The 21,501-nt window shown below is 32.3% G+C and overlaps 2 protein-coding genes across 4 annotated transcripts; both read left to right on the forward strand.

Annotated features, from left to right (window-relative positions):
- Positions 1 to 208: 208 nt before the first annotated feature.
- On the forward strand, positions 209 to 10,819 carry LOC120087652 (histidine kinase 2-like). Of its 3 annotated transcripts, none has more exons than XM_039044497.1 (15): positions 209 to 1,336; positions 1,919 to 2,194; positions 2,534 to 3,019; positions 3,663 to 3,938; positions 4,633 to 4,802; positions 4,909 to 5,121; positions 5,240 to 5,426; positions 5,553 to 5,604; positions 5,692 to 5,921; positions 6,035 to 6,133; positions 7,318 to 7,985; positions 8,523 to 9,029; positions 9,339 to 9,754; positions 10,172 to 10,307; positions 10,493 to 10,819. In XM_039044497.1, exons 1-13 carry the CDS (start codon positions 1,013 to 1,015, stop codon positions 9,580 to 9,582), a joined length of 3,732 nt encoding a protein of 1,243 aa, XP_038900425.1. In that variant the 5' UTR covers positions 209 to 1,012; the 3' UTR covers positions 9,583 to 9,754; positions 10,172 to 10,307; positions 10,493 to 10,819. The 3 variants fall into 3 exon arrangements, with proteins under 3 accessions (XP_038900425.1, XP_038900423.1, XP_038900424.1); XM_039044495.1 differs by having other exon boundaries at positions 211 to 1,390; XM_039044496.1 differs by lacking the exons at positions 10,172 to 10,307; positions 10,493 to 10,819 and adding an exon at positions 9,847 to 10,157 and having other exon boundaries at positions 211 to 1,390.
- A 658-nt stretch (positions 10,820 to 11,477) lies between these two features.
- Positions 11,478 to 13,593, forward strand: LOC120088829 (glucan endo-1,3-beta-glucosidase 12-like). Its single transcript, XM_039046276.1, has 3 exons — positions 11,478 to 12,052; positions 12,195 to 12,446; positions 13,288 to 13,593. The coding sequence occupies exons 1-3, from the start codon at positions 11,986 to 11,988 to the stop codon at positions 13,320 to 13,322; spliced, it is 354 nt and encodes a 117-aa protein (XP_038902204.1). The 5' UTR covers positions 11,478 to 11,985; the 3' UTR covers positions 13,323 to 13,593.
- Positions 13,594 to 21,501: the final 7,908 nt, after the last annotated feature.

A 21,501-nucleotide genomic window follows, 5' to 3' on the forward strand; every position in this document is an offset into this window, starting at 1 on the left:
AAGGATAATAATAATAATAATAAAAAAAAAAAAAAAAAAAAAAAAGGAAAAGTGAAAATGACGCAGAGGACGAACAAAAACGAGTTTGAAAGGTCTTTTTTTTTTTTTTTTTTTTTATTTAATTTTTGGATAATAAAGCTATGATGGGTTGAGTGAAAACGGCTTGCTCTGCTTCTATGGCCCATTAGCTGAGAGCTTTCGCACAGCTAAAAAGCAAGCCAAAATCCCACGACCCAATTGTAGAAATTTTGCCAAAGTCGAGGGGATTCTGTTCTGTTCTTAAAAGTTAAAATGAATTAATCTCTGTTGTTAAGAGGGTTGATTTTGTTTTGATCATAGCTTTCTTTTGTTTGCTTTTGCTTAACGTTCTTCACTGGATGATGAGATAATGATGTACCCACTTTGAGATAGAGAACAAGAGAAGAGAGAGAGGGGATACTTTTTTTTCTTCTTTATTTTTGGTTTGGGTTTTTTTCCCTTTTCTTTTTTTCCACTATCTGATCATTGATTCCAGTTGTTATAATTATGGAGGAACCAACTGGGTTTAACCCTCTTTGAAAAAAAAATTCCCCTTCTCGCTTCCCCTTCCCCACCATCTTATCATTGATTCCAGTTAAATTCTTGCATCACCCAACTGGGTTTTACCTCCATTCACGAGAAGTAGAGGCAAAAGGGGAGAAAAGGGTCGATACTTCTTCAAAATAACGACTGGGTTTTATCCAGTCTGTTGCCAATATGATTCGTACGAAGCTTTTAGTCGATTAACGCCAATGATTTCTATGGATTCAAGTTCTGCACAGAACCAGACTAGGGAGCTTTGGATTGGAGGACAGAACGGGGGTTCTTTTGGGTCGTTGATTAATAATTAGTCCCTGTTTCGAGTTTTTTCAAGGGGATTCTTACTTAGTGTTGAGTTTGATGAGAAGGGTCAGTGAAGAATCGGTGGTATTTCTTTAATTTGTGGCTTTTTATAGTTAAATTTTGTTTTGTTGTTTTCCGGTGGAGGATTTTTATGTGGAGGGGTTGCTCTGGCGGAGCTGGGGTTTTTCTCAAGCTCTCAAGGTGCTTACTGAGGATGTCTTTGAGCTGCAAGTTTTCTACCGCTAACGGGAAATTTCCAGCTGGGTTTAAGCTGAAGAAGGCTAAGGAACATCTATGTTCGTTAAATTCCACCGGGAAATGGAAGAAGAAGCTTCTCTGTTTTTGGATTTTTGCTGTAGTTATAGTTTTAAGCAGTTGGTTTTCCTTGCGTTCGTATAATGTGAACAGTGGAACAAAACAGAAGACCTCGAACTTGTTCAACGAAGAAACTCGAACTTTGCTGCGGCATTTCAATGTAAGCAAGAATCAACTTCAAGCTATAGCTTCCTTGTTATCCGACTCAGATCGGGTAAGTTTTCTTTTAGTCCAATTCATTGATCTTTTGATTCGAGTGATGTATTCTCTCGAGCACTATTATGTGTATATTTCTCCTATCATTGGCAAACAATATCAGCTGGGATCCAATGATAATTACTGAAGTTGCGTGCCATAGATGCAACAACAATGTTCTTTTTCTTCTTTTCCCATTTATTTTCAGCTTTGGAGTTGGTAATGTAAAACACTTAGGAATTGTTGAATTCATAGGCTGAGGCAGGCTGTTTATGTCTATTTGAATGAATTGATCAAATTAAGTGAGGTAGAAATCATTGAAAGCACATCTAAGCCTGATAAAATGAGGTAATATACTAGGAAACATCAAGCTTTATGTATTGTAGAATTGACAAACCTATCCATGTGGGTTATAATCATATTACCAGTTCCGTCTTCATAAATACATACCATACAAGTTCCTTACGTCTTTCCCAAATCACGTAACAGGAGAATGATAAGAGAATAACTGCATTAAAAGGTTTACATTAGATTATATTTGTTGCAGATGTCATCCATTGGGTGCACCAATGATTTTGGATCTGACACATCACAGTTGAATGGAATTGCCTGTGCCCTAAGGTTACTGTACTGGGAGCAAGATTTTCACAAGCAGTTTGTATGGGTTGAAGAAAGTGAAGATTCCAATGTTGGGGAGTGTCCAATTCCAACTGAGAAGATCCCTGGAAATTCTGGCCAATTATTCTCTGATGACATAACTGTTCCATTTGCTACAGACTTATCTGCCTCTTTACTCTCTACTGGAAATCAGCTTTGTGAAAAGGTAGATAAGTTTTTATATTGGAATTACTAAATGTAGTTTTCTGTGCCTGAAAACTAGTCTTGAAAACACTTAAAAGATCTTTTTTTTTTAATTTTTTTAAATTACGATTGTTATCCACTGTAGGAAATTAATGTAGTACACCATAGTTTGTCTATTCATTTATCATTATCTTTTGATAATAGAACAAAAGCATCACCCACCTTTGAATTTTGATGATGATAAGCACAACCATTATTTAGTTCCTAGGCTTAGAAATTAAACTTTGGCAAGTGCGAAAGAATTATATCCATGAATAATAATTATGAGTTGCTGACTAGTTTTGCTTCTGGGCATTATCAGATAATTGAACAAGCAGGAGTGGGAAGATGCCTTTTAAGAAAGCACTGGAAGAATTTTTGTAGTTCGTTGATTGGATGTTTTTGGGTTCTCCTTGGAGTGATAGCATTCCAGAAAATATCTGGTTTTCATCTAAAATTGTGGAATAAGAAACATCCAAAGCCAAACCAGCCATTGGTTCATCAACAGAGGGTCTTACTAGGGAGAAAGCAACATCAACAAGCCAAAGAGTCTCCTAAAGGAGCTGGGAAATGGCGGAAGGTGCTCCTAAGAATATTTATTGTAGTTGGAATCGTTGGGTCCATTTGGTTATTTTGGTACCTGAACCAGACAGCTATTTTGAGAAGAGAAGAAACACTTGCAAACATGTGTGATGAGCGAGCCCGGATGTTGCAGGACCAATTCAATGTTAGCATGAACCATGTTCATGCATTAGCCGTTCTTACCTCTACCTTCCACCATGGGAAACAGCCTTCTGCCATTGATCAGGCAATGCTCTTTCTGTTTGTCATTTTTTTGTTTCTCCTTTGTCATACAATTTCTATACTACTGATGAAGTTTTATTGAATATGAAAACCTAGCTGATTTCAGTAATCCTTCCTTGAAGAACAGTTCTCATAATTATTTTAAGTTTTTAGATTTTCCGCTACCACGTAGTTGATCAATAGTTTATTTGTTCGAATAAAACAGTGGTGAATTTTGGTGTAGTGTTATCAAGATAACAATATTGACGGAAAAACGGAAGGTTTTTATTAAATAAAAAAAATATTGTTTTTACCCAAAATTAGATGGATATAGAACGCTGTAATTGAAGAACAACCTGGTTATGAGAATTTGGATCTCCAAGTACATGGGTAAAGATTGTCTTCTGATTTCTGAAGGACCCTTGATTCACTCAATATGCTGCTTTTGGTAGAAGTAAAGGATTGAAAAATTCACATAACTTTTACTCAGAAAATATGAATAGCAAGATAGTGTTGCTTTATGCAACCATTTTCAATATTTTCAATGAAGAATTGCAAAAACTCCAATCTGGTTAATTCAAGGAGTCGAATGATTCTACTGAGAATTATGTTCGAATGCTAACTAGTCTTCTGTCTAGCTGATTGTTTGTGAATTCTTCTTTCTGCAGAGAACATTTAGTGAGTATACAGAAAGAACAGCCTTTGAAAGACCACTGACTAGTGGTGTAGCTTATGCTTTGAAAGTTAATCACTCAGAAAGGGAGCATTTTGAGATGATGCATGGATGGACGATAAAGAAAATGGAGACAGAGGACCAAACTCTTGTTCAAGATTGTAATCCAGAAAATTTGGAACCTGCACCAATTCGAGATGAATATGCACCTGTCATATTTTCTCAAGAAACGGTAGCTCATATAGTTTCTATCGACATGATGTCTGGAAAAGTGAGTCCCCAGGGCGGTTCATGTTTTAAATACTCCTAGTTGTGGGATTAGACTCAGATTATGATTTCCACATACCCCTGAAATTCGTTTCCTAGTTAAGGAGATATAAATAAAAACACCCAATCAATAATTATCTTACTGATTCTCTAATCTTTAAATGAAGTCTTGTCTTTGTTCCAGATAATGGCAATGTTTAAGCTCTCGTTCCCACCTGTAAGGTTTTACAATGTTCAGGATTTAGAAATTATAATTCTTAGTGATCTGTTTCATTGTTTTACCACACATCTAACAGTTCTTATCATATGTGATGGTTTGAACAGAATTAAATAATAGAATAAGTCTTGTCATTTAGGTATTGAAGGATAGCTATTTCTCATGTCAAATTCTAAGGCACTGCTATGCTGCTGTATCTATTTCTAGCTCTATAGGAAGACTGTGATCATATATGATTCATTACTTTGGAGCAAGGATTAAAATATCCATCAATAGTCACTATATCCGTAAATTGGAGGGTTTGACATTGATATTAAGGATTAATCGATCATTGATATTTTAATCTTTTTGGAGTCCCCTCAACCCTCCTTATAACGGAGCAGACTTGTCAATATGAGAGCATAGTATAAGATTGGAGCACGGATTTTGTGTCTATTTCAGTCACTTAAATGATTAACTTCATAATGCCTGTGTCGTGCAGGAAGATCGCGAGAACATCTTGCGAGCTAGGGCTTCTGGAAAGGGTGTGCTTACATCTCCTTTTAAACTCTTGAAATCTAATCACCTTGGAGTTGTCCTCACATTTGCTGTCTATAACACTGACCTCCCTCCAGATGCTACTCCTGAGCAACGTATTGAAGCTACTGTTGGGTAATTATATTTCTTGAAAACTTGTTGCTGCACCCTTTCCTGAAAGTTCCATATCATAGTTAACAAGCTGAACCTAATTATCTTTCTTGGATTCATTTCTTCAAAGTTATCTAGGTGCCTCATATGATATCCCCTCACTGGTGGAGAAGCTTTTGCATCAGCTTGCTAGCAAGCAGACAATTGTTGTGAATGTTTATGATACAACCAATGATTCTGCTCCCATCAACATGTATGGCTCTGATTTTACCGATACCGGGCTACTGCATATTAGTAAACTTGATTTTGGGGATCCTTTAAGAAGGCATGAGATGCATTGTAGGTAAGTCCTCACCTGCTGTGTTGACTTCATGTCAGTATGGCTGTTTATCTATACGAATCCAATAACATGAAATTACTGTTGATTTCTCATGAGCTCAGAGTATACCCTTTGGTTGCAGATTCAAGCATAAACCTCCACCTCCTTGGACAGCTATCAATTCATCAGTAGGTGTCCTAATCATTACCTTGCTGGTTGGCCATATTTTTCGTGCAGCTATAAGTCGGATTGCAAAAGTGGAGAATGACTATCACAAGATGATGAAGCTTAAAAGTCGTGCTGAAGCTGCTGATGTGGCCAAATCACAGGTGCATTATTAAAACTCCAGATATTGTAGAACATGCTTTCTCTCCTTAGTATTTTCAATATTCCACTGTGTTACCTTGCGACACAGTGTGAGTTTCTCAAATTCGCTGAAGTATTGTCTTTTGCAGTTTCTGGCAACAGTTTCCCATGAGATCAGAACACCAATGAATGGTGTTTTAGGTAATATGAATGCTATTACATCAACAAGTAAATACTATAAATCTCACATTTATATCCTGCATAACAATGCTTAATTACCTTATTTAGGCATGCTGAAATTACTGATGGACACTAACCTTGATTCAAATCAACTGGATTTTGCCCGGACTGCTCACGAGAGTGGAAAAGATCTGATATCACTCATAAATAAGGTTCTCGATCAAGCTAAGATAGAATCAGGAAGGCTTGAACTTGAATCTGTACCTTTCGATCTGCGTGCTATAGTTGATAATGTGCTCTCACCTTTTGCACTCAAATCCAATGACAAGGGAATTGAGGTAAATTTGTAAATTTATTTCCTTTATTTCCTTTTGTTGATTTCCACCAAATTTGGTTTTTGGTGGTATCATACCTTACGTTAAATTGCTTTTGTGCTCCCTTGCATGTGAAGTTGGCTGTTTATGTCTCTGATTTGGTGCCTGAAGTTGTCATTGGTGACCCTGGACGCTTTCGTCAAATAATTACTCATCTTGTTGGAAATTCACTCAAGGTTAGATTTTATCTACAGTTACCTGTACCTTTCGTTATTATCTGTATGCCTCATTGACGCTGAACGACTGTGCCACCTTATATTTGAGATGAAAAAAGAAAGAATAGAACATCATTCTTTGGTTCATTTTTGTAACTCAATTATTTATTCACTTATTTATTTATCTTTTGTAATTTGTGATGTTGGCTTCCATGACTAATTCTGATGTTTCTAGCTCTTGAACTTACCAGTGTTCTACATATTAATCATTACATGCACATGGAGTGTATATAGCCCTTTAGTAGACAGACACACATATAGGTTGTTATCCTTGATATTTCAAGGATTCCTTCTATTAGAGTTGTAAGTTAGTTGTGATGGTTTGGCCTTTCCTTTTGACCAATTTTACCTTTTCCAAATTCACATTGTGGGGACATATACTAATAGAACCTTGTAACCTTTGCTTGCTAAATGCTCTGTATTTCTTTTTCAACTGACACTACGATGTGCTGCAAAAATGCTGCATTGTTATGTTTTCTGGGAGATATGGCATCATTGCTTCAAGTCTAGCATCATTGTGCAACAGGTTCTTGCACCGTCACTGTGACATTGGTCTGACTTGAAGAATGACTGATTCAATTTTTATTTATTTGTTTATTTTAGGGCAAATATCAATTTAGACCCCTTTAACTTTGAGGGTTGTAAGAATTTAAATCCCAAACTCATAATTGTATCAATTTAAACCCTGAACTCTCATAAATGTATCAATTTTAACCTTGAAGTTTCATAAGTGTATCAATTTAAACCATCTATTATGTTTTATTTGAATACACTTATGAAAGTTTAGAGTTTAAATTAATCTAATTATGAAAGTTCATCATCTAAATCGATATACTTATGAAAGTTCATGTTTAAATTGATACAATTATTAGTTTGGAGTTTAAATTGATATTACCCCCCAAAGTTCAGGGTTTAAATTGATACAACTTCCAAAGTTCAGGGATATAAATTGATATTTGCCCTTTATTTTATAATCTAAATGGGATTCTGATTCAAGGGTTAACGGTCACCTTAAACTTTTTTTTTATGATGCTCGACATCATTATTCAATCATGTATGCCGTTCAAAAGCATGATTTTATCCTTTTGGATTGCTGATTTAACTTAAATGTTAATGATGCATAATTTATCCTGATTTTAATGCAGTTTACTCATAATAAGGGGCACATACTAGTCTCAGTGCATCTGGCTGATGAAGTGAGAGGCCCAGTTGATTTTATGGACATTGTGCTTAAACAAGGCTCATATGTAGTTGGAGACACATCAAACAATAGCTGTACTACATTTAGTGGGTTACCTGTGGTGGATAGATGGAAAAGCTGGGAAAATTTCAGAAAGTTCAGCAGGACGGATGCGGTGGAGGAACCCAAAACAATTAGAATTCTCGTGACTGTTGAGGATACAGGTGTAGGAATTCCCCAAGATGCACAAAGCCGAATATTCACTCCTTTTATGCAGGCTGATAGTTCCACTTCTCGGACGTATGGTGGCACTGGAATAGGATTGAGCATTAGCAAACGTTTGGTGGATCTCATGGAAGGGGAGATTGGGTTTGTGAGTGAGCCTGGTATAGGCAGCACATTTTCATTTACGGTTTCTTTCCAGAAAGGGGAAATAAGTTTTTTGGATACAAGGCGGCCACAGTATGCTGTGGGTATTGGAGAGTTCCAGGGGCTAAGAGCATTAATAATCGATAATAGCTGCATTCGAGCAGAGGTCACGAGATATCATCTGCAGAGACTGGGGATTTCTGTTGATATAACTCTGAGTGCAGAATCTGCTTATCAATATCTATCCAATACCTCGAATGCAAGGTAAGTTCTATTATTTTCATCTTATACTGTCATCGAAGGAAAATTTTCATTTGAGTGTCAAACTTGACTCTTGGATAGCAAGGGGCTCTATAGGCCAATTGGGAGACTCAATAAGTTCTCTTTTAATGCATAATGAGCGGTGAACTCACTAGACATGAATACTCTACTTCATCGATTGAATCTGTTACAAATGCTTTTTATGTCTATGGCCATGGTTGGTTGGTTACCATTCAAACCATTTTCTCCAGATTTTGAATTTGATTAGCATATTTCTTTCTATGGACCTAATAAATGATTAATGAGTATATGGCATCATGTGGTTGTTCAACTTTAAAGTCCTATTTCCACATTGGGAAATATGTATAATATTCTTAATGATAAATATACATGTTTAGTTATTTCAGTAACTAAACATGATAAATATTCTAAGGCTAAAAAATTGCAGTAAAAATAAATTAAAAAAGGGCTGAAAAAGATATATTGTTCCCATATCCCGTTTAGCTATTACTAATGCATTTTAATTTTCAAAATCAACAGAGCATCAACACAATTGGCCATGATTCTTATAGACAGAGACATCTGGGACAAGAAAGTTGGTCTCAAGTTCCATCTTTTGTTTAAAGAGCATGTGGATAAAAGTGTGACAAATGTCCAGATGAATGGTCCAAAGCTCTTTCTCCTGGCAAACCCCAAAAGCTCCAATGAGCAATATGAACTTAAATCTTCTGGTCATGTAAATAATATCTTAAGTAAACCTCTTCAGTTAGACGTGTTGGTGAGTTGCTTCCACGAAGCCTTTAGGATTGAGAAGAGGAATCAAGTAATTATTAAAAAACCATCTACTCTTGGAAAGCTACTGAAAGAAAAGCATATTTTGGTTGTGGATGACAATGCTGTTAACAGAAGGGTGGCAGAAGGTGCACTAAAGAAATATGGAGCCGTTGTAACTTGTGTAAAATGTGGAAAGGATGCTGTAGCTCTCCTCAACCCTCCACACAACTTTGATGCTTGCTTCATGGACCTCCAGATGCCTGAGATGGACGGGTAATATCTTCCTGCCTTTTATGTATTTTCTTTATGACTCAGCATATTGCCTGGGAGTAGTCACAGACATTGCATTCTTTGTCATGGCCTTGTCGATCGATATTACAATATGGTGCTAGAACTAGTATTACTATATTGCTTCTTTTTTCAGCTGCCAATTGATGTAGTCCCCATCATTTGTTTCTCTAGACTGGTTTGAAAGGGGACGTTCACTTGAAATAACAAATGAGCACTTCATTCTTTAAAAAGAATTAAATTTCCAAATTAACATATGTTGACTGAATCCTGATGTATATCAAATATATGCAGGTATGAAGCTACAAGACAGGTCCGTGCTGTAGAAAGTGAGGTGAACGCGAAAATTGCATCTGGAGAAGTGTCGACTGAGGACAATAAAGTCCATTGGCACACGCCAATATTTGCTATGACAGCAGATTTAATTCAGGCCATGAATGAGGAGTGCCTGAAGTGTGGGATGGATGGTTATGTAGCTAAGCCATTTGAAGAGGAGCAACTTTATTCGGCTGTAGCACGTTTTTTTGAGACTGCTTAACACAGTACTGCACACAGCGGCAATAACTGTTTCTTACCTCTCTGACCCAAAGGTCACTCTTATGCTAGGATGGATGGCTCCAGATTATGGCTGCCCATCTTCTGACTACTCTATCCAGCTATCAGATGGTGGATGGAGTTAATCTGGTCATGTCCTTATCTATTAATTTGTGGTAAATGTCCATATTTTCTCTACATATTATTTCTTGATGAGAGGTACACAATTTCATTCGTAATTTTGGCCTTTTTTTGGGTGGGGTGCCAGTGCAATCATCCTTCTGCACCATCAATTTCGGTTTTGGCCCTCCATATGATTGAAAGTTAACTATGTACTTCGAATCTCCATGAATCTTCCTACCCTTTTCAACATGTTTTCAACCACAGTACCAGTAGCAGATTAAGGGCAATTCACCTAGTGGGGAAACTGAGCGTTATTTCCATAGCACATCGCCCCAAGTTCCTTCCCTTTTGTGTTATTTTGGCACTTGAAAGTTATCCCATTTGTCTAAAACTATCATTTTGTGTTCTTTGAAACTTCTCCATTATTCTTTCACCACCTAAAAGATCTCTTCTTTGGTTGTTTGTTTCAGGAATGACAACCAATGTTAGGTAGTCTTAGCAGTGGGTGTAGGCCGAAGAGGAAATCGAGCAAACGATGCATGATCCAGGGCTCCAACGGCCATAAACTAACAAATGGCTTCCTAGATGACCCTCGACTTCTTGTCAGTAAGTGCCTGCCCTTTCTTTTTCCATTTGCTAAACAAGAAAGACTGCATGATTTACGCTATTCCTTAAACTTGACGTGGGTAAACTCAAATGCTATGATTTGCGAAGATCACTCATTTATGAACCCTGATGACTTTTCATCTTCTCCGAGATGGCTTATCGAAATCCTCCTTTGTATTGTATAGGGGATAATAGAATCGTCACGATTTTCCGAGCTGACTCCAATGATTCAACATTTATCACTAGCTGTATGTACTCTGACAGATTTAACAAAATACCAATAACTTCTAATAATCAGAAACACCAGAAAATTCATATTTGAAGGAAGGTCTGCTGCTGTTTCCAAGTATTGACATTTGAAGAGTTTGTATATTGCCATGTATACAAGAATTTGTCTTAAAATTATTTTGTTACTGTTGTCACCTATGTAATATTCTGATGTATATTTGTAAATCATTCCTGTAAGACTGCAGTTTAGTAAAGGAGTAGTTGATATTTTGTATCATTCTCCACCTCACCCCTGTAAATCCTCTCTTCCCATCTTTCTCACCATTACTGCATCTTCAATTTGAGTTATGTTTCTCTTTATTGGTTAATTTAAAGCCTAATGTTTAAGTTTGGTACATAACCATTTTCAACTCTACTGGCTACTGATACGTGAGATGTGGAACCAGGATGCAGCTTCAGGCTTAAGCTCTAAAAGTATAATGAACTATCTTAATGATACTTTCCATTAAAGAGAGAGAATGTTACAGGGTATTAAAGGTATTAAATGTTGATGTCTCAATTTTTTTGAAAGGTCAATATCAATAGATATATTTGGAAAAAAAATTATAAATATAGAAAAAATCATAAAAAGTATTTATTGTTTTTCTTAACAGAAGCATGTCACTCTTTTTTTAAAAAAGTTAAATAAAAAATAATATAATATTATTAATATCAAGTCTATGATTATGATATTTTTGTTATATTTAGTTAATTTTTTTTATGTGATTTAGTAGAATGTCAATTCACCACTTAGGTTCGATGTTGAATCTGTGGACATTTGAAAATATTGACGAAAATGTTGACATGTTTATGAAAATTTAAGACCTAGATTATGATAGCATCTAGTTTGGGTATAAATTTATATATTACACACGAAATGGGTTGATAATGATAATATGCCTCTCAGTTCTAATTTTTTAGTTTTTAGTAATCAGAATCACAAAGAGTTTAAGATCTTTGCTTAGATAAAGGATCTAGTTGAAATGGCTTTTTAAATATTCAAAATGAAAAAACAAGTTTAGTGTTAAAAAACTTGAAAAGTCCCGACTTCTACTTAGAGCTATAATGCCATTTGCCAACCCACATTTGACTAATATTGTATAGATTTTTCTGTGTCCCTGGTTTAGGTTCATAAGCATCCCTTTTGAGATTTTATCTTAAAATGATATCATATATACAAGATTTTGTTTTCACTAACAAAATCACAATGAACTATAACAATTTGAGGTATAGATCCTAATCCTACTTTGAAGCAAATTCGGATTTATATGGAGTATCAATTATTTTACTTAATTAATTGTAACATTATCACATGTGCTAGCTCATCGACAGATGCGTTTAAAAACTCTATTTGTGCCCATTATACTTTCTTACTTAGATAGATCTCTGTCTTTGTCGCTTTTTCTCTGCCATGGTTGCGCTGTTGTCTAAAACACTGCTCATTCTGCTGTTACTGTCAACAATTCACCAAAACACAGGTAACAACCAATACCCATTTGGATATTTCAGGTCAATGGATGCTTAAATGCTTAGTCCCAAATAATGAAAATTTCCCCTTTTTCCGATCCAGATTCCAGATTTATGTGAATCTGCTCACAAAGTGTTTGTTAAAATGTCTAGGTGGGGAATTTGAGCAATGGTGTATAGCAGATGAGCAAATCCCAGATGATGAATTACAAACGGCTTTGGATTGGGCATGTGGAAATGGAGGTGCAAACTGCAGCAAGATCCAACCAGACCAGCCTTGTTTTGACCCAAATACAGTGAAAGACCATGCTTCATTTGCCTTCAACACCTACTTTCAGAGCTTCAAGCATCAAGGTGGATCCTGTTTCTTCAAAGGAGCTGCCATCATTACAGAGCTTGATCCTAGTAAGCCACATTTTTACTGTCTACCCATATCTAATTTATGATTCTCTTCCTTTCTGGTAAACTGTAAAAAGTTACCTAACTGCAGTTTCTTTTGGATTATACTGCCTAGAAAATGCTCCAAAGGGAGTTGCCATTGCCATCATTGCAATGCATCGTCTTTTTCACATTATTGAGACAATACTTTGAACCCATGTGGAAGCCATGAAGCAGCATGTTGTGTGATACTTATTTACTCAAGGGAAAAAGGTTAAAGAACACTATAAAAAGATTCAAAGGTTAATAAGATTGGATGTCTGTAAAGAAATGAAAAGAATCATTCCATTTCCTTCATTTTTACTAACAATGTTGATTCTCAAATAAAATAATAAGAAAGTAAGCTTTATGCTAAAAGAACCACTTTGTTCCATTATCACCTCGAGTGCCTCGAACATTGTTTAAGTAAATCTTTATTAGTATAATGTATTGTTATTATTTAGTTAGCAAGTCTAAAGAGAAAAACATCATAAAACATGAAATTCTGAAGCCTTATCCTCATTCCCATTTATTTCAAGGTGAATTCTTCCCTAACCTCATTCTCATTTATAATTGAACTGAAACTTAGTTGTTGGTAAATAGTTGAAGGAAAAACTAGTCGAGACAATCCATCTTCTTTCTCGCATCTCCAAATCATAAGTTAGGATTATTTATTTATTTAAACATCGTTTGATAACCATTTAGTTTTTGAAAATTGTGCTTGTTTTAACACAATTTTCTTAGTCATGGTTTTCATTATTCCCGGGTAAACATTAGACAAATTTCAAGAACAAATGCAAGTTTTTTAAAAACTAAATGTTTGGTGCAGGTCATGGCTCTTGCAAGTATGAGTTTATTCCATAGTGAGAAGGAGAAGGAGAAGAGATGAGGGAACAAAATCAGAGGAAAGAGATTAGTTTGAAAGAAAGGGGATAAAATCCCATGGAAGATTGATATCCAAGTTATTTAACTTGTTTCATTGCACTTGAACCATGGCACAATAGGAATTATTTATTTCATTCTTTTCTTTCTGTGTTATTGTTGCCTTTTCTGGCAGATTCTTGAAAGATATAATTGATTTTCTTAATGTGATCCTCCAGTGAAAATAAGCCAAAAGAGAATCAGGTTCCATTCTAGTTACGTGCTTAATAATCTTTGGCTTCTATTTTTGACTGAAATAGTATAATGTAGAAGACAACTGAATAAATTAACGCATATGATAATTTAAATCCTTAGCTTCTAATTACATGACTATTTGATTTTAGCTTTTTTCACTGTAGGTGTGTTTTCAAATATATTAAAATGTCACTGTTTATTAGTGAGTAACAGACAACTATCAGTGTCAAATAGATAATGATAGATGTCCATTAGTGTCTATAATTATTTACCACTATTTATCATTGTCTATCAATGACATTTTTTTATATTTGAAAATATTTTCAGTATTATCATTTAAAACAATTATCCATATATTTATATATATACAAGGACTTTATTATTTTTTTTTTTTGAAAAAAATACTAAGTTTATAGTCAAATCTAAAAAACAAAAATAAGATTTTAAAAACTGTGGTTTCGTCTGATAACCATTTTGGTTTTTGTTTTATGTTTTTTTTTTAAAAAAATTAACCTTATAAACAAACTCTATTTCGTTTTAAAAAAACCAAGCAAAATTTAAAACAATTTTTTTTAAAGACTTGATTTTGTTTATTGAAATTTGACTTAAAATTCAAAAAATATAGTTGGGAAGAAACTAACATAATTTTATGAAAAGAGAATTAATCAAGCGAGACCTTATTTTTTCAGTTTTTAAAAATTGGTTTGAATTTTGAAAACGTGCATAACAAAAAGTAAACAATGAAGCAAAGAAATCCAAAGTTTTTTTTTTTTTTTTAAAAAAAAATATTCAATCTTTTAACCTCTTCGTCGGTGGTATATACTTTATACTAGTTGTGTTAAACTTCTAAGGGTAAGAACTCTATAGATTGAAGTATTGTTTATAAATTCAATTTTAAAAATCAAATAGTGACAAAACGTATATATTATCATATATAAAGTTAAAAATCAGATGAAGATATATTTATTCTCATTATTGTTTTTAGTAAAGTTCTTATTATTACAAGTAGTAGTTGAAATATGTTTGAAACTATATGAAACATAAATTACCATGAGTTGAAATTAAGGACAAAGCTTTTGTTCTTAATTCTAACATACTGCTAATAAAGACAACAAAATATTACAATACTTTTACAGCTAAGAAAAACAATCATTTTCATATGGAAAAATTAAGATTAGTTGGATAATCCTTTTATTTTTTATTTTTTATTTTTTAAAATTCTATTTTTCTTCCTACAGACTTTTTAACTTTTCATCTTTGTTTCACTAAACACGAGCTTGAATTTTTAGAAAAATTTCAAAAACAAAAATAAACTTTTAAAAATTATGTTTTTTCAGTTTTCAAAAGGGTAATTATATTAAGTAGTACTTGTAGAAATGATAATGAACTGTATAGCAATATTTTAAAGGAGTTATAAGTATAGCAAAATCTATCAATTATAGATCCTATGCTAATAGACTTCTATCCAATGATATAGTCTATCATTAATACACCCCTAGTAGCACCAGTGCGATATGATCTATCATGATAGACTTCAAAAGCAAAATCTAAATTTTTTTATATATGTAAATTCTTTTGTATTGTGCTATATTTACAAATATTTTGGTTTTGATTGCAATTGTCCCTCTTTAAAACTTAACTTTGTTTTTTTTTTTTAAAGAAGTCTAACAGGATTAAATAGCAAAATAAAGAAACCAACAAATGGAAGTAGCATCTTAAAGTTTAATTTTTTAAAAATCAAATGATTATCAAATTGAGTCTAAAGTTTTTATTTCCAATCAAGATAATTTAAGAATAGACAATAAAAATTCAACGTATAAATTTAGGTTGGGCCTTAAGCTATGTCAATCACTTTTCAAATGACAGAAGATTTTGTCGAAGTATTTTTTTTTCTTCTTCTTCTTCTATTTTTTTTTTTTTTTCCAACAAGGGTGAAAAATAAATTTTGGAAAATAATTGAGAAACATGGGTAGGAAATTAAAATGAAATTATAGGTTTTTTTTTTTCCTTCTCATTTTTGGACCTTTTCTTTTTGCTTAATTATTTTGATGGTCATCGTAAAATCAGTCCATGGCTGTGGTTTGATAGTCAAAAGATATTTTTTTCTTCTTAGATTCCAATCGATGTCGGGGACAAATTATGATGCCGTTGTAAAAAACAACCATTACTTCTAATAATTAATTTGTATAAAGTTATTTATATACTTTATCTTTTTTTTAAAATAGTTATTCCTATACTTTTCCAATTTTACTTTTAAAAAAAATTCTTTGAGTTATTTCCGAATTTTATTCAAATTAACAAATTTATGTATAATATTTAGCAAAGTAATCTAGAAAGGAAAAGCCAACGATAGTTTATTTATTGAATAAGCCCCAGGAATTTTATATACAGGACACAATGTAAACAAACTATAAAAAAAATATGTAAAAAAGTATCTATTGTTTCATAGATTAATTAATTTAATATACAAATTTTCATGTTTTGTAATATCACTTAATCAATTAAACCAAATTATTTTTTATTCAATACAGTTTAAGATATTAATTCTTAGTCCCTCAACTTTAAGTAAGTTTTTTTTTTTTTTTTTTTTTTTTTTTTAGTTAAACGCTAAATTTTTAACTTTATTTAATAGGTTCCTAAAATTTTAATTTTATGTCCAATATATCTCTTAACTTTAGTTACATCTATGTATCAAAAATAGATCCTTAATATATTCAAAATCTAATATCCATGTAGGTTATTAGACAAAAAATAATAATAATAATAATAACAACAAACCCAATTGTTAAGAATTATTGAATAGAAGGTTAAGAGTTTAAGAACATGTTTAAAGTTAGGTGAAAGTTCAAAACAAAAATATACACAAATTTTAAAAGAATAGAGACGATTAAACTTATAATATAATCTATTGTAGTATAAAAATGTGCCTATAAAAAAATTATTCATGATTATTGGATAATTTTTAAAAATTAAACTTATTTTGTTACAATTATATCATAATTTTCGTGTTTTCTAACTAAACGCTTAAATTCTTAACAAAATTTTAAAAATAAAAACAAGTTTTTAAAAACTATTTGTTTTTTATTTTCAAAACTAGCAATACTCCTAAACATAGATAATAAAATAACAAAATTGGTAGGTAGAATCCTAGAAGTAGTATTTTACAAGCTTAATTAAAAAAAAAAATCAAATAATTATGAAATAGAACCATATTTATTTATTTTGTTGACACGTTGAAAATGTGAGACAGATGATAGATTTAAAAGAAAAAATTCGAAACATCTATTTTGTAGGTAGATAGCAATTTTAGTTGACAAAACTTTAGAAGTTATTTCCATTTCTTTTAGTCTCAAGTTCTAATAATGTAACACTTAAAATAATTGGACATGCATAGAGAAAATGAAAAAGGGAAAAAATTACAACCGTTAATTGTAAAGTTTTTGTCTTTCTTTATTTGAGGAGACAAAAAGAAACGATATATGCTGAATCCTCTAGGTGTCCCAATGTCAAGGCTTGTAAATATGATCAAATATTAAAGTTTGTTTAATTAGTTGTCACCCACACCTTAATTATATGTTTCAACAACACACTTCTTATTATTATTCCTATTCTTTCTCCCTTTTTACTTTTAAAGAATCTTTGGTTATACATTGAAGAAAATAAAGAATCAAATTTCACACCTTTTTGTCCTTTTTGGACGACTTTCAAAATGAAATTTATTGACTAATTTAATAAAAACAAATCCCATTAACAAAACCAATATCCATTAATTCATTAATTATAGATTATCTATGATTTGTATTGAGTTTTTGTCATAAATTTGGCTCCATTCCAATGGAAAAGGCTTTAAATTTCAATATATATAATCCAAATCTAGTTATGACTTATGAGCCCGATTTAAACCAAACTTAAATTCTATCTGAGCTTAAACCACTTTAATATTATTTTGGGTTAGCTTTTAACTAATGTGAAAGTTGAAATCTATCAATTAAAGTTATAAAGTTTTATCCTTCGTTGAATTAATTGCTCCACTTTTTTAAGCTCAACTCACCTCTATTTTGTCGTATTTGTTAGAGTACTAATATTAGGGTTATTTCGTTATTGTAAATATCTTTAATTTAATTTAGTGTCTTTTTATATTCTCTAATCAAGTCATTTATTATAAGAAAATGGATCATTTTCAAAGGTCATAATTTTTGGAAAAAACATTTAGTAGATCTTCGATACATCTTTTTTTAAAGGTTATCTCAACATTTGAAAATTGTCAAAATAGATCCCGTCGAAAAAACTTTTTCAAAGGTTTACTGATCTTAAAACATTATTATTTTTCAAAGGTTTATTAACCTTCAAAAATTATTTTTTTCAAAGGTCACATACTTTCCAAAATTGTCAAATTATTCATTGACAATTATTTATTTTCAAGTGGTCTTTTTCAAAATGTTTTTCATTATATTTGAAGGCTTATAATACTATTTTCAAAAGTTTTAAAGCCTTCAAAAATACTTATTCATCAACAATTGTAAATCCTTCGAAAATTCTCTCGTAAAATCTTTTAGCACATTTTAATTATTATTGACAAATCTCAAGAGAAGATTCTTTTTACTAATTCAACTTCCTGTAATATCTTAAATTACAAGTAAGGGGAATGGAATAGAAAGAATAGGAACCTATATGGATGAAAGAACACTTAGATTTGTCATAAAAGTATACAAAAAGATTTTCTAAATTATGGAATATCCAACTATTGCATTCAATCAACTATAAACAAATTGTTACATATATCTACCATCATTGTTAGAAATCTATCCTCACAATGAATTTCTAATTCGATAATTGATGCTTGAGTACTGGCCTCTCAATTTTTTTTTTGTCATATTCTTGAAGACATTCAGACTTATTAACAAATCTACTTCAATATCATCTCTTACACGGACAAGGTGTTTTAAGTATTGCATTACTTCATCTCTTACATGAAGTTTTAAGTATTGCATTATTTCATCTCTTACATGGACAAGATAATTGATAGAGGGTTGCATGCATTAATGCAAAATCTAAAATAATCTTCCGACTCCATTTCTATATTCTTGTTATACTGAATTTCCAATTTACATCCAACTTCTATCCATATTATATAATGAGCTCACAATAAGAATGTGAAACCTCCTTTGTAAAAAGCAAGAGACTGCCTGAAAATGAGTGTATAAAGAGAGTTATTACAATAGTGAGTCAAATAAAAGCTACTCTCTACATATCTATAGCCCAAAATATAAAATTATAGTCTCTATTAGTCGTCTACTACATGTAACCAGACCTTGTAGATCACAGTGATGAGCCATCAGCTCAACAAGGAAATGAATATTAAAACTATGATGATAATTGCGGCTAAGATCAAGTTCTTAAGTATTGACATGGGTGAGAGAGATTTAATGTGTTTGGAGTTTGAAAAAAAAAACAATAGCTAAGCATAACCTGTTCCAAAACAAAATGTATCTGAATACCATCAACCATTCTGCTTAATCGGTAAATAAAATCAAATTATTACTTTAAGCTAGTTTATTCGTCAATGAGTACAAAAATTTTGCAAGAATAACTATTACCAAGATGTCAACATCAAGAAGAAAAGTGAAAGATGCAGCAATCAACAACTCAGCAACTCAAAAAAATAAAAGGGAGAGAATGAGTACTTGGATATCCCTGCCCCAATCAATAGAATCACTGACAACAAAAGCCCTTTTCTGGTTGACTAATCAATCCTGTGGCACAATACAAGGGAAAAAGTTGCATCAAATTGGAGAGGAAAATGCCCTTTTCCGATTGCAATAATAAGTTTGTTCTCAAAACTGAGGTAAAAGGAAGCACTTAAATACCAACATTAATAAGAAACATGCTGCAAAAATATCATTAACAAATGGTAGGAATAATTAATTTGTGAAAACAGGTGATAACATACATTAGATTATAACATCCATCCTTCATTCCTCCTCGCCTAAGTTATCCCTTAACCGACTTTTTCTTGCTAGATAAAAGGACATTGTACAAAATTGATGAATTGACATCATTAAAAGTAAGAAACTCAAAGTAAAATATAAAGGAAATTCAAGAAAAATAATTGGGAAAGTCCTAACCCACAATGGTAACAAGAAGTCACATTATGCAAACTGCATCAGTTCTCATGAGCCCTTTAATGGTTGATCCTAACAGCTACCTTCTCTGATTATTAGGCTTATATGAATAAACAAGATCAAAATGAAACAATGATAACCCAAATATCGATTACACAAGCACCATGGTTGCTTGAGATAGCCTTACCCTCCTACTACTACACATGTTTCTACAAAGATATCACATGTTTCGTCTCCAAAACTCATAAACATGCTTCAATTTACTTTTTCTCTTCTTTTTTCTCCTCACAACAGATTCTGATTATTTCACATAATCAGAAGTAAGACATATAGAAACAAAGAACATTCATGTTGATCACCCTGCCACTACTGAAATTCGACCCACAAGCTATAGTATACATTGTTCCTCTATCATAATTCCCGTTCACGAGATCTATTAAGTCTTATTGCAATGATTATCATGCTTCGCCATAGAAATTCAATTGTGTCTAAAAATGAGATTGCAGTACATTGCTTCGTGGAATATACTAGGCTTCTAGGATTGAAGAGGGTCGAAATAAACAAGAAATATAGTACTTACGAGGAGGAGAAACGCCACATTTGAAGCATTAAAAAAATTGTTCAATGTCATTCTTCACGATCAATGTCATTTTCTCTTACTTGGGTCGTTGGAACTTGAAAGTGACTATGGATCCAAATACAGACAATAAACAAACAAATTCAAACAATCAATATTCAAAATCCAGATTCAATTAGTTGAGACGAGAATTTCGATTTTGAATTAATTATATTGAATCATGTATCCTCTTCTCATAATTTTGCTTTCATCGTAGAGTTTATTGAAGAAAAAAATCGTCTAAATCCATACCTCATGATGAAATTCGAAAGGCAAAAGAAAGAAATTGTTGCCACAATGTTCAACGACAAATAAACAATGCGATCAAATCGCCTCGACAATCGAGTTGGAGATGATATGTTCAACTTCGAAATTCAGCCCTACAGAAATGGAGACAAAATGGGAATTAAACACATTTTTGTTTCTTTCCTAAATAAGAAAATATAAAAATTTTAAACACTTTTTTTCAAAGGTTTAAAACTCCGATAGATGTACATTTTTTTTCATAAGAGTTTTTATAATCTTCAATAAAATAAGTACTTTTAAAGGTATTCTAACTGCTTTGGTAAAGATTAATACATTTTTTTCTCTAAAAAAATCAATACATTTCTTAGTTAATGAATATAATTTTTTTGAAAGTTTCAAATAATTTTTTGTGTAAGAATATATTTTCTTCAAGGGTTTTCTTAAAAGCGTTCCATAAAGATAATATATTTTTCAAGGGTATTTTAAATACTTTGGTAAATATGTACTTTTTTCTAAAGATGTTTAATAACCTTCAAACAAAAGTATTTTTAAATTTTCATGATGCAGTGGCAACATAGACAAAATCAATCGAAAATCACAACATAAACTAAACAGCACTAATCATAAATGTCCTATTATTAACAAAATCAAAGTAGTCAATGAAACTAGATCCTCATTCAGTTGGCTTCAAATCCTTAAATCCTCCCTGTTAGTTTATCTAGTTGAGATGACGAGCTTCTTTATAATTAAAAATTGTAGGTAAACAATGAGATCAATGTAGATGAAATTGTAAAATATAAAAGAAGAATCATTATAAAATATTGAACAAAGGAAAAAAAATGAATTTGGAAAGATTTTGAAGATTTTGAACGGAAAAGAGGGGCATGCAGATGAAGACTTTGAGCCCTAATAGAAAAGAGAGAGAAATAAGGATGAAAACGAA

Source organism: Benincasa hispida, chromosome 10, assembly GCF_009727055.1.
Source record: "Benincasa hispida cultivar B227 chromosome 10, ASM972705v1, whole genome shotgun sequence".
NCBI lineage: Eukaryota > Viridiplantae > Streptophyta > Magnoliopsida > Cucurbitales > Cucurbitaceae > Benincasa > Benincasa hispida.